This window comes from Pyrgilauda ruficollis, unplaced genomic scaffold (assembly GCF_017590135.1).
Source record: "Pyrgilauda ruficollis isolate IOZ18807 unplaced genomic scaffold, ASM1759013v1 scaffold24, whole genome shotgun sequence".
In the NCBI taxonomy this organism is placed as follows: Eukaryota; Metazoa; Chordata; class Aves; order Passeriformes; family Passeridae; genus Pyrgilauda; species Pyrgilauda ruficollis.
The window spans coordinates 4,224,323-4,237,398 of NW_024523648.1; the positions used below are offsets into that span (position 1 = coordinate 4,224,323).

The following is a 13,076-nucleotide window of genomic DNA, read 5'->3' on the forward strand; positions in this document are numbered from 1 at the left end:
TGGGAAAACACTAGGAGACAACTCCATGAGCATCCTTCCTTATCCCCCACATTCTACATTCCAGTCTGAAGTCGGACCTGATGTCAAATAAAGGCTTTCAAAGCCCTGCCAGAAAATATTCGATGCTCACCTTGACAGTAGATGCCTGACTGGATTTGAAGGACCCTGGGAAGGGCTCTGAGGTCCAGAGAATGAATGAACTTCTGCAGGGTAGAGGCCATGGTCTGCAGCACTGCAGCATGTGGCTTTGGCACGTAAAGACCAGTGAAAAGTTCTCAAGGCAGCAACACTCTCAGCCGGGTGCATGCTGTGCTCAGAAGCTCCACAGCAGAGGGGAGGAGTGGCATGGGGAGGTACTTCTGCTTCCTTCCCTCTGTGGCTGCTTCCTCCCATATGTGCAGCTGGAGCGGGGTGAGGCGGTTGGTGGTCCCGTCAGCTGCTTCTGGCACCCACACCTGCCAAGGCTCTCTGCCAGGCTGGGAGACATGGGAGATTGCTGTAGGTACTGGGCTCCAAAGGGGAAAGGGGGATCTGCTACAAAATTTCATCAGTGATAGTTATTGACCCTGTGAAAAGAAGATACTGAACATCAGCCCTGCCTAGAGTGGGAAAAAACCCACCATATCTGGGTAGGGTGTTGTTGGTTTGTTGGTTTTTCTTTCCCCCTCTTGGAACAAGCAAAATAGTTTGGTTTTTCACTTCAAAACCAAATTGCCTTTGAAGAAAAGAGATTAAGCACTCTGCTGTCCTAAATATTTTATCTGGATTTAAGATATACAGATAGAATACAAATTACTTCATCCTCTAAATGGACATTTAAACACAGTAGTATTACACAAAACAGTCAACATTTTCTTATACCACCAACAATTCGTAGGAATTTGATTTTGAGGTGTTTCAGCTAGGAAAGAATTTTAAGAGACTGTACCAGGTGAAAATCAGACTGCACTGGTGACAAACCCCCAGCACTGATCCCAGCTCTGCCAATGTGGACTTGATCAAGCACTGTTGTTTTAGCAGGACTCTTCTCAAGAACAAGGCCATAGCAAATTAGCAGCAGACTCAGATCATGAGGAAAACCTATATGACTGTGACTTGATGTTTTTTTGCAATGCTCTCCTGTGTCTCTGGGGGTCAGGGAAAGTAGAAAGCATGATATTGTGACAAAATAGTGAGCAAGATAATCAACCATTTATTTTCAAAAAGCTTGCTAGCTTCATTTCCTCTATATATAATATTTTGCAGGAGACAATATTATTCACATATTAAAAACTTTACAATTAAAAGTCTCAAATTCTTAAAGGGTATGCACTGGCCTTTGAACCTCTTTGAGGTGCTGGGCTACCTATAGAGTCTGAAAAGTTTATTAACTTGGTCTTAACAAATATTTCTCTAGAGATGTGAAATAGATTTTATAAGTGGGGAGTCTCCAAGTGCAGAACTTACTATTGCTGGTCATTAGTGCTGCAGGTGCTACAGGGAAGAGGAGTAACTGGGCTTTGAATCTAGGAGTAGAAGCCAGCCTAGAGAACATGCACAGCCAACAACTCATCAACTATTTTAATACAATACATTACTTATTCTCCCCTCCCAAGGAAACATATTTGAAATTATGCAAATGTAATTTGAGAGAGAAGTGGAGAAATCACATGTATTCAGTGGTAACCAAAAGACCCATATGGTAAAAAGCTGGTTCTTACAAGCACAAAGCAGAGAAATGTGTGAGTGGTTTCAGTTATTTCAGTGGGACATCTTTGTATTTTTAAGATTTTTTGTGCAACTCTAGCAATTCAAAGCCAACTTTCTTGCTCCCAAGGCTGTCAGGTATTGTGCCAATGCCAGCAGCTGGTCTTTACCTGTACACATTGTTTTGATATCTTTGGATAAAGAGCCCCTAAGGTCGTTTCTATAGTTCCTCAATTCACTTGTATTTGGCTCTTCACTTTGGTAAGACTGCCAGGAACAACACCACAAAAGAACATTTAACATGGATGGCAAACACGCACACAAATTAATAAATGTTTTTGAAATTGCTTGAATCCAACAAAGCAAATGCACTAACAGACATAGATTTCACGCAAGAAAAATTCAGAACAAAACCTGGTTTATGTTGCTGAATCCAGCAGCCCAACAGCATGGAGAAGGCAACTGCAACGCTGCTCCCATGGCCAAGAAGCAGCATGTGTTTCCAACAGTCACAGACACACAGACATATACAGCACCCATACACATAAATACACTGCCAGACAAACCCCAGCAAGCCCCAATGGCCTCATCCTGTTCCCCTCTCTGGCTGATTGATGTATTACTGAAATATGTACATATGTATTTGTGCAGTGGGGATCTCTCCAGCAGCTGAACTTAGGTGCAGTTCACCCAGTGGCCTCTGATCCTGCTGCCACTGGGGTCTGCAAGCAGCTCTGGAGCTCAGAGCTTCTGTAATGTGCCTGGGAATACCCTGGAAATACCTCTGGAGTTCCTCTAACCACTGTTATTCCTCTGTGCTTCTGTGTGTGTGTGTGCAGAAGCCAGCCTTTACCACATAACCTAACAAAATCAACCATCTTAGCTGCAAGGAAGGAACTAGAAATGAACTTGTCTGAAATTGAAATTTAAATCAGGAATGTTACCCACTGGTCATTTGTTACCAGAAGAGTCCCCATATCTGCTAACTCAGAGACTGGTAAATGACAGTCACTGAACTCTTCTTCCAAATGCTCTGCAGGAGATTTTCCAGTTGATGTGTAAGGCCAAGTGCAGAGAAAAAAAATTTGCTGTCTCCTAACCATCCTTGATCTCGGATTGAGAGATCATCAGATTGTCATCATGGACTGCTGGTAACAAGGGATCATTTGGGGAGGTGTTCATATTGCAGACTAAATTCTTAGGAGGATCTTGACTAACAAAAAATTCCTTTTGTTTTGTCCAAGTTTCAATATTGAAGTTAGGACAAGCTGCTGAAAATTTGTGTATACTACACTGAGAGGAGGCAATATCTGATCCCATTCTTCCCATGCAGAAAGAACAGAGATCACAAACCTCTCCTTACCTTAGCTTCAGTCCTAAGTTATGGCATTCTTCACAAAGGGCTTGCCAGGACCTCAGTGTTGCCTCTGCCCTGTGGGAACCTGCAGGTACAATCAACTTGGTCACTCCATCTCTACTGACAGCAATGGGGTGAAGGTCAAGTTGCACAGCCAAACCTACAACAGCCAAAGTGACCGTGAGTCCATGGTGTTGGTGGCTCCAGCTGCTCTGGAAGGTGCACACAAACAGGGACCCATGTCTCCCCAGGTGGAAAAGCGCTGCTTATTCCCCAAAGGGGTGGCAAAGAACCAGCTGTAGGGGAATATGACAGAAAAATATTCTGAAATATTAAAAAAATAATACTGAAAATTCAGAAGGATGGACACATAGGCAAAACACAGAAGTTTGAAAACTATATCCAGGAATATTTTTTCTACCATGCTGATGGGTTTAATTATTGTTTTTCAGAAAGTCAGTAAAATGTTCCAAGTTTCAAAAGAAAATAATTTCTAAACCTGTGAAGATTTGTAATATTTTTTGAGCTCAGCCAGCCCATTTGTTAGATAAATGCGGCCATTAGTTGATCTGGTTGAAACTTTAAAAGGGAAACTTTAAAACAATCCCATAAATATGAAACTAAGCATTATGCCTACAGGAATATATGCACAATTTATTGATCTTATAAACATAAAGGAAATGTATTTGATATAGCGGGCAGAGCAGTAATTTCAAAGAGGGAACTGCTTTAGAGAAACTCAGAACAGTCAGGACCTGGGAGGCAGGTGTGAGTGAGGTTCATATGGAATGGTTACACTATCTTTTGAATTAAATTCACAATATTGCAGGAAATTCAATACACTTGCATATTTTTTTGAATGTAAGGTTGTCATGATTTAGGAATTATATTCTCCAATATAGTACTCCCAGTAAAAAAAGCACATGATGCTTCCCCGCCCTGCTCTCCAATTGAAGGCAAAAAAGACAAAGTTCACAGGCTGGGATAAGAACAATATATTGAAAACAGCAATGAGATAAGAAAATGAACAGTAACAACAACAAAATTAATAATAAAAGTACACAAAAGAGTGAGTGATTCACATGTAAAAATGCTTACCACAGAGCCTGAGAAAATCAACAGTGCCAGATTCCCCCCCACCACGATTTTTTGACCAGAAGAAGCCCCTTCTCCTTGGAAGCAGTGGTCCCTTTTCCCCTCCCCTGGAAATGATGTGAGGTGTTGTTGAATAACCCCAGTGTCCCAGCCATGGCCCTTACTGGCTGCTCTAAAAAAATGAACCCTGTCCTGGCTGAAACCAGGAAAAAGGCGGACACTTCTCCTGTCATTAAAATAGTTTGACTCTATTAAAAATAGAGTCAGACTAAGCTGTAAGGAAGCCTTCCTGACAGAGGTGCATTGAGCTGTGAAATAATCTCCCAAGGGAATGGTGGAGTCCTGGAATGTTTAAGCTTTGAAAAAATAAAGGACTCTATGATACCATCTAGAATAATTCTGACAAAGAAAGGGAGAGAGGTCATTTATTCCTATGGGTAGTTAGCTGTATTGTCACCCTTCATTTGTAGTGAATCTACCATCTCAATAACTAAGTCAGGTGAACAGCATTATATTTAACTATTCCAGAGGTGAACTGAGCATTAAAAGAAGCTGCAGAGACCTTCAGGAGCTGTGGTCTTCCTCGGCTCCTTCTGGTAAGATCAATCAGGTTTCACATAACCCACCCAAGAAGCACAACCCTGAACTGACAGCTGTGTCCTTCCAGTGGCCTTTATGATGTAAAATGATTGTCTCAGCTTAAACAAACTGTCCCCAACGTGAGAAAAAATCTAATCCTTATGATGGCACACATGGATTATTCACAGAGACAGAGGCTGAATTGGCTGAAACATGAACTGTTGTAACATGGATTACAACACGATAGGAGGGTCTTTGTGTAAAAGCTTTTTCTGCGACTTCAGTATGTATAGGAGGATAGGATTTACTGCCCAATAAAGCCTAAGGTGATTAGCTCATAAGCACTGAAATAATTCTATCCAAAGAAACCTAACTTTTTTAGCCTATCATTTAGGTTGCTTATCCTCCAGCACCTGCAACAATTGCTTCTAACTTTACCTGAAAATATAAAGATCTCTTTGCTCAGAATATTTCACTGACCCCAGAAAGCTGGTTTGGGTTTGTGGTTTTTTTTTTTTTTTTAACATCCTTTCTTCCATGGACAGCTGCTGATAACACTCCCCCTAAGATGAGCCAATTCGGGTAGAGGACTTTTCAAATCTGGAGAGGCAGATCTTGCTGGAAATTAAAATTAAGAGCCATGTTAAAAAAGCAAGGATCATTACTCACAGAATTTTATACTGCTTTACCATCAGTTGAAGTCCACAGATAGAGGTAAAATCTGCCTTTCTAAAAATGTAATCTTGCTCTGCCCCAAGTTTTTGCACTTGGTATAAAAATTACCGTGATGAAAATCCTAACACCTTCACAAAGCAGGTGGTCATCCTTGTGAATTGTGGTGGCTCCTGGCTCTAAAATCTCAGAACATTTTAGTGCCCTGTGATCTTATTTTGAGCTTTCCTTTACATTTTCAGGAGCTACATTTTGGGTTCTTTGACATTTCCTTACAGTTTAACAGAGAGATCTTAGACATGTTCTTCGTATGAAATTTAAATGGCTTAGCAGGTATGAACAAAAGGTTGTCAGTAAAAGCTCTTGAGCCCACCAGGTTTTTTGCCAGTGTTTGACTCCAGTGAACAGTCTATTGAAGAACCAGGGTCCCCCAGTGGTTTTGAAACAATTGAAGCCCATGTACACACATTACATTGTGAAAAATAGTAAGGTTTTGGCTGACTTTTTATGGACTGAACAATAATAACCTGTGGGTATTTTCAACATTTTATTGAGCAATTCTGTACCTGCCAGAGTCAGAAAGATCTTTTCATTGATTTTAATAGAAGTTGGAGTAGATTCTTAATAAGAAAGAGTTATGGCTTTCAGCTGGTTGTGGCTTCACATAGAAGCACCTTGCTTATAACGGCGTTTCAAGTTACAGTCCTGCGAAGAATATTGACATGAAGTTTTCCAAAGTTTCTTCAACAAAGACTAATAGCTCTGTATATACCAGTAAATTATAGAAAATATATCTCCATAAATCTCTCCCCAGCTGTTGGTAAGTGTGATAAGAATCATGGTCTCAATGAATGCATTTGAAGTGTTAGCACCAGGTATGTATTGAACACTCAACCCCCTGAAAGGTTCCAGTGCTGCGAAGGCAGACAGTTCTACCAATGCTTTGTTCAACCACAGAGAAAAATGACACTATTTGAGATTTCTAAGCTCTGTGCTAGTATAGACTCAAAGCTAAAAATAGCCTTGAGCATATAGAGTCTCAAGCAAAAAATTCTCCACTCTATTGACAGGTATTAATGCTACCTATCTTTATAAATGTATGAAGATGATTGATACTGAAGTGTTTATAAAGCATTTTGAAGATAAAGCAGAATGCAAATGTTTAATACAGCAGGAGTCCCAATACAAAGAAGCACCTGCCAAAATGAGCCATCCCAGTGATCCTCAGCCAGGGTTACCACTTTTTATTTGACAGCGCAGAACATGAACTCACTCTTCCAGTGGAAATATTTATTGATCTGTGCATGGCATCGCACTACAAAATCTATTCAGGCAGGCTCAGTGTTCCAATGGCTAAACAGGTATTAAATATATTTGGGTTCTATCTTCCATACTCAGTTTGGGGGTACTATTTTGCTTGAGTAGACTTGGAGCAGAGAACTTACAACATAAGCAGGGCTACATGGAAAATCTATGGCAAAGCCATGGTCTTGAGTCCTGATCCCTAAAGCCCAGTCTGAATCCCTCACTACAGTAAGAATTTTTACTCTTTCTAAAAGACAAAACATTTTGCTCTCTGAAAAAGAAAAAAGAAAAAAAGTCAAACCAAAACTCCCAACTCAGCACCCAAACTGTGCAAATTTCATTATCTATCTGGTTTCTATGGATTGTTTGTTTGTTCTGGGTTGTTTTTTGGTGTTTTTTTTTTTTTTTTTTTTTTTTTTTTTTGGGTTTTTTTTTTTGTTTTTTTTTTTTTTTTTTTTTTTTTTTTTTGAGGGGAAAGAAAAATGATGGGAGGGACCTAAATAAAAAGACATCCTACAGCTTTAGGAAAAAGATGGAGTAAAGATTTTGGCAGTAAAAATTGCTTGCGATATCTTCAAATTGCAGAAAGTGTTTTGAAATATATTTGGCATATCTTAAATGCATTTTTGACAGCTGGAAACATGCTGGAGAAATTTTTGAATTAATTTCAAATATCACTCTCTCCCTTTGTGATTTCTTGAGTGGGGTGGGCTGTAATTTATTTTTAAAGAGGCAATGGAGGTTTCTAGATGCTGTTAAAGGAATCCAAAATAATATTTTTGCACCCTGTCACTGTTCAAAGAAAAGGACACTGTATTAATTTGAATATATTTGTGAAAGATTGATTCCCCCAATGGAATTTACATAGCTACTTCCACTAATTATTTCTGAAGTTTCACCTATAAGCTGTCAATTTTCCACAGAAGGGAAGCAAAACAGTTTGACTTTTCTTGACAGCAAAGAGCTTTAATAGAACTGTAATGAAAACTGGCATCTCACACTCCTTACCTCCCCAATGTCTATACTACCAGAAGAAAGAGCACTAATAACTCCTCTTTATGGGAGCATTAAAAACCACAGTTTAGCCTAAACAGCTGGTAAAAGACATCAACAAAACATTTCATTTAATAATGGTTACCTTCAATGTTTTTTCATCCTTAATATTTATCTTGAATGATAGACTTGTCTAACTTTCAAATTAATGATGAATGGGTGGCACTGAATGTATTTGCTCATTTTTATTGAAACTGAAATACTAGCTGTCATTTTAAAATGCAGACAAACCTAAGCTTTCTCTTGTCCGTCCTTCCTTCCTTCCTTCCTTCCTTCCTTCCTTTTTTTTTAATTTCTTTCTTTTTTTTTTCTTTTTTTTCATCATTAGTGGGAGCCTGTCTGTCAAGCACACAGTTTTATTTAGAAACAGCTTTAGAAATCTGAGGAACAAACTTAAATGTAATTACTTCCATTCTGTGTATGAAGTTGAGTCTAAAAGCAAATTGTTTCTGCAGGAAAAATGTGTCTCATTAAAGAACAAAGACTTCATATAAAATACAGTTAACACTTGCCAATATATCAGTGAAAATGGTTATAATTTCCTACCTTTTCCAAGGCATTGATATTACCTTACTGCAAGACATTTTGGTAGTCATTATAATTTACCATATGAAAACTCATATGTATTTGCTGCCTCAGTGCTCTTCATCTATGCTCTTGTTCCAGGTGTCCCTATCTCTTTCTTAAGGAGAAGCAGTATAAAGGTATCAGTGATTGGTGGACTTCTTTCTTGGAGGCTTTTTTGGGTTTTCTTTTCAGTTTGTTTGTTTTGCTATTGTGTTGGTTTTTTTCTTTTTTTTTTTTTTTAATTAAATACACAGGCAAATTGAACACAGATGAAGGAATTTGGAAAAGTCTAAGAAGTCTGTAGGAAAACTTGGATCTGACATCAAGAGTTTAAAGATTCCTTTTATTTGAAGAGGCAGCCAGACTCTTGGGCTGACACCTGCCAGAGTTTCAGCCCATGGGAGAAGAGAGTGCCCAGGGAGTTCTCAGTCTGCCCTCATGACTCCTTATCCCTAGGGATGATGGACTGAAGGATGTATTTGGTCTAGCTGAGATGAGGTTTGTTTTCATTTCATCACAAGCACGGATACAAGCTCTTTATTTCATGTTTGTGTCATATTTTTTTTTTGTTTACTTATCAGCCATAAAGATTTTTTTTGGTTTTGGGGAAGGGTCTCATTATAATTAAACAGAGATTAGTTTTTAAATTCATGCAGAATCCAGTACATTTGGTCATTAAAAAAATCTGAGAGTAACACAAGCAATGTACATCTACTTCATAACAAGCAAACATAAGCATCCCCTTCTTTTTCTCTTCCAATCCCGTTTCTCCTTCTCCAAGATCAGAATGCTGCTTTTTCTGCCCTTCCTGGTATTATTAACATAAATAGTGCTGTCACCAAAACCCCTCTAATAGCATCAGTGGTGGCACAGGTTTCATCCTCTACCTCATGCAAGGGATGACTGCTGGCCAACAACTTTTCCAGTCCTACAGAGTCATCATTCTTGTGGTAGCCTGTAACGAGCATGTCACACACACTGTCAGAAGCTAAGCCTTCATGAGAGACTTGTTTGGGAAAACTGTTAGAATAAAAATGTGTTCCTTTATCAAACTGGTCAATAAACCTGTCTTCCCTGCCTCCTCCTGGGGAGGAGGAAAGAGCACAGGGGTTTTTCTCCAAAGCAACCTATAAAAAGACTTTTTTTCCTTGAAGAACCCATACGTAGCATTTATTTTAACTTTTGTGTGTGTGTGTATTTTAGGCCTATCCTATTAAAGTACTCCGTCCAGAAGGTTCTCCATGTGAAGGTCCACCAAGTTAAATAAATCTCATTACTTCTCAAGTAAAATGATAACTTATTAGGTAGTGCACACTGTATCCATTTCTTCTTGTAGGCAGCTTTGCTTTGCAGTATGAAACATATGTTGTGGTGCAGCCAAGGCCCTTTCACCTTGCCCTTCTCCACAAACTTCATGTAAATTATCTAAGATTCCAAATGGTCTGTAAGGAAACATCCTGGGGCTCTCATTTTGGAGTATAAGTCCTTCTGCCAGCCTTTCATCTTGATTTCAGTTTGTTGCATGTACATTTATTTGACATCCAAGAGCATTTCTGACCCCTGGGCATCTCCTTCAATGTGTTCCTAGCACATGTTCTCCTGGATGAAGCATACAGAACAGCAGTTGGACCCTTCTCGTGTCCTCCTTTCTTCCCTTCTCGATACTGCCAAGGACCCCTGAGCCAGGGAATGATGAGAGCCTGTGGAGCACTATAGTATCCTGGACCTTTTGGTGCTGAGTGTCATGTGAGATTTCACACACACCCAGCATGAATAGATAGATACATTTTGAAAAATTAAAGTCTGCATCTCCCTCTACATCTCTCTGAGAAAAGTATCTGTAAATGTTCTTGTAGAATTATGTCAGCAAATAGTTTCAGGTTTGCCAAGACTAGAGGATGAAATCTACAAAGCCATCCAACTAAAGTCCATTTTAAAAACAATGTATTTTTTTTAATTTATTTTTCTGAATTCTGCTCTCTGCTCACCTACAAAATCCACCTATGCAATATGGCTGAAGATGAGCTTGCCAGGGAAGATGTAATATATCATATGAAAGAAGGTACTTTAAAAAGAGGGAAAAAACACATCCAATCCAAAAACTTAAACTCTTCCTAGAAGAGAAAATAACATGAAATCAAAATAAGCAAAGTCATAGCAAAAAAACCTCTGAAAAACACCGAACCAAACCAAACCAAACCAAACCGAACCAAACCAAACCAAATCAAACCAAACCAAACAAAAACAAAAACAAAAAAAACAATTACATAGCCCAGAACAAGCTAGCCCCAGGCCTGAAAAAAATAATGATAAAGAAAATTTGCTAATTTTGATTTTAACACACAGCTGAGAATGCTTCCTAAAACTAGCAGGTAACCAGAGTCCCCTGCCCATCCAAGCCTGTCCTGTGATAAGCACTTATCATCAGCTATTCCCTGGGGCCATCCTCTCTCCTGGCTTGGACAGGAGCAAAAAGACAAATCAGCTCAAAAGATGCTTGTAACTTGGGGTGCTTCACCCCATTTTGGGCAATGTTTCCCAGAACATTGTATTTCTGAATACTAAAATAAATTTGAATACATAAATGTTATTTTCTGTCCCCAGACTGTGTATTGTATTCTAACCCAGCCCATGACAAAGAGACAGGAGCACATGTCCCAGCATCCATGTGGACACCAGCAGCAGTACTGTTATTGGAAGGTGGGTGTGGGAAAGTTATTTTTGCCATGCCCCTTTGACTAGTTAATTTTAAAGTTTTCTTTAAAAATCACTTCACAGTAGCATGTTTCAGGAGCTGCCATGACAGAAAGTCAGTTGCGCACACATGCTGGAGTATGTGCATCCAGATATTCCTGTTTCATTTCCCTTAAGACCTTGGATCTTCTGTGGAGTTAACCAACCTGCCCCCATACATTGCTGGGTGAATATTTTTAAAATTAAACACACCTTAATATATCACTTAGCAAAGCTCTTCCTGTTTTGTTTCATGTTGTTTTAAAGCCCACTGACCTTTAAAGACTTGGAGACACCTTTAAAGAATTGGAAGGGAGCAGGGTTTTTCACTTCCTCCCCACTCCAGAGAAGCACTGGAAGGAACAAAAGATCAGTTGCAGTTGTTTCATTTTGGAATTAAGTCACTGTCATCCTGCTTAAAACACTCAATGGATTTTGAACGATAACCAGCAAGAGGCTTGATTTCAGAGGTGCCAGGTGACCTCAGATGAAGGTGGGAGGTGTTGGTTCAGCCATTTAGCATAAATTGGGAAATACCTGTTGAAATTGTTTCTGCTGAAACGTTGAAATAAGTTGCAGAGATATTACCATGATCCATCCATGCTTGGTTTGCTTCAGCCTATGCTGAGTAAAAAAACAACACTAACAAGAATTAAAAGAAACCAAACCAAGACAACAAAACTGAGCAACATATACAATGTCTTGTTTCTGGATCCCATTCAATTTACAAAGGCCACTGGAAGAAGAGGAAGAATGATCAGGTAAGAGTATAAAATCTAGCTGGAAAAGCACACGGGCTTGAAAAGAGTATCTGTCTTCCTTAAACATTTGTGTGCCTGTGACAAGTTCAGATTAGGCACTTCCTGGCAAACTCAAAGTAATGAGCAAGATCAGGACATCACGGTACTGTGAGGGCTCTTTGCACCACCATGCAGTTGTGTTACTTAAAGGCTTAAATTGAAGGGGAGGAAAGTGCAGACTTGTATTGTGTATATCAACAAAATAATTGTCCATTCTAGTCTCTGTTTTTTCTAGGATTATCTGATAATTGAATTTTTATTTTGCCATGCTGGACTGTAAACTCAGACCAACTTGCAAGGCATGTGCCCCGCCCCAATCCAATTTTTGCAATTTTTTCCAAATGTCAAATCATGTAAATTCTGAAGGTATTAATTTATCAAGTTGGCTTCTGTTTTCAGGACACTGAGAATTCCTCTCACTCTCTGAAATCTTCCTTTACTGTGGTTCCTTGCAGGACACAGTAAAGCACCTGCCTCTCAGAGTGTCCTCCCAAAAAATGCTCTTCCCTCTCAACCCCTGTCTCTGATATTGCTTGTCTCAATAATTTTTCTTCTTCTAAGAAATAAAAATTTTATATATATATATAAATTGTGCCAAAAAACAAGTATCAAAAAGAAGTCTGCAGTGTAGCATTTGGCTGTCACTTAGCAGTGAGGTAGGGGCTGAGACCACCCCTGTGAAATCTTACCTGAGCTGTAACTTCCTGTCACATTTGCTTTGCTTCTCATTTGTTGCTTGTCCTCAGAACCAAGATGAATGACCATGTCCAGTGTTGCAGCACTGTTCCCCTTTTCTTGATCAGCATCAAACAATATGGTAGCAGAAAAATTGCACCTTGTGGCCTTCAAAGCAGACTGACTCCAGAAACATGCTGGAGTTCATAGGTCATCAAATGAGGCATGTGATCAGAACCTCAAGTTTCTTCCTGTGCTAAACCAGTTTTAGTGGTATTATTATTTTTTTTTAATATTTCACAATACCTCTGCAGAAAAATCCTTTAGGAAAGATCTGCTCACTTAAATTGCCCATTTCTTTCTCCTTGGCACTGTCCCTTGCTCAGCATCTTTTATCCTCCGTGGCCTAAATCAATTGTTCAACCTTCCTTGAGCACAAATATGACATTTACTCAATATTTGAAACTTTTTCACTGACTGAAGCAGTCAGTGAAATTCCATATGTTTCATAACTGCATGCTTTTTGGGAAGTTCCAATCTTGTCTACGTTTTTA

At 39.2% G+C, this 13,076-nt stretch overlaps 1 protein-coding gene across 1 annotated transcript in view; it reads right to left on the reverse strand.

Moving 5' to 3' along the window:
• Window positions 1-221, reverse strand: part of THEMIS (thymocyte selection associated) — a 71,369-nt gene extending 71,148 nt beyond the window's left edge. The window contains exon 1 of the mRNA XM_041470081.1: window positions 131-221. Coding sequence (XP_041326015.1) covers window positions 131-221 — 91 coding nt within the window. The remainder of the gene's footprint in view (window positions 1-130) is intronic.
• Between the last annotated feature and the right edge of the window lie 12,855 nt (window positions 222-13,076).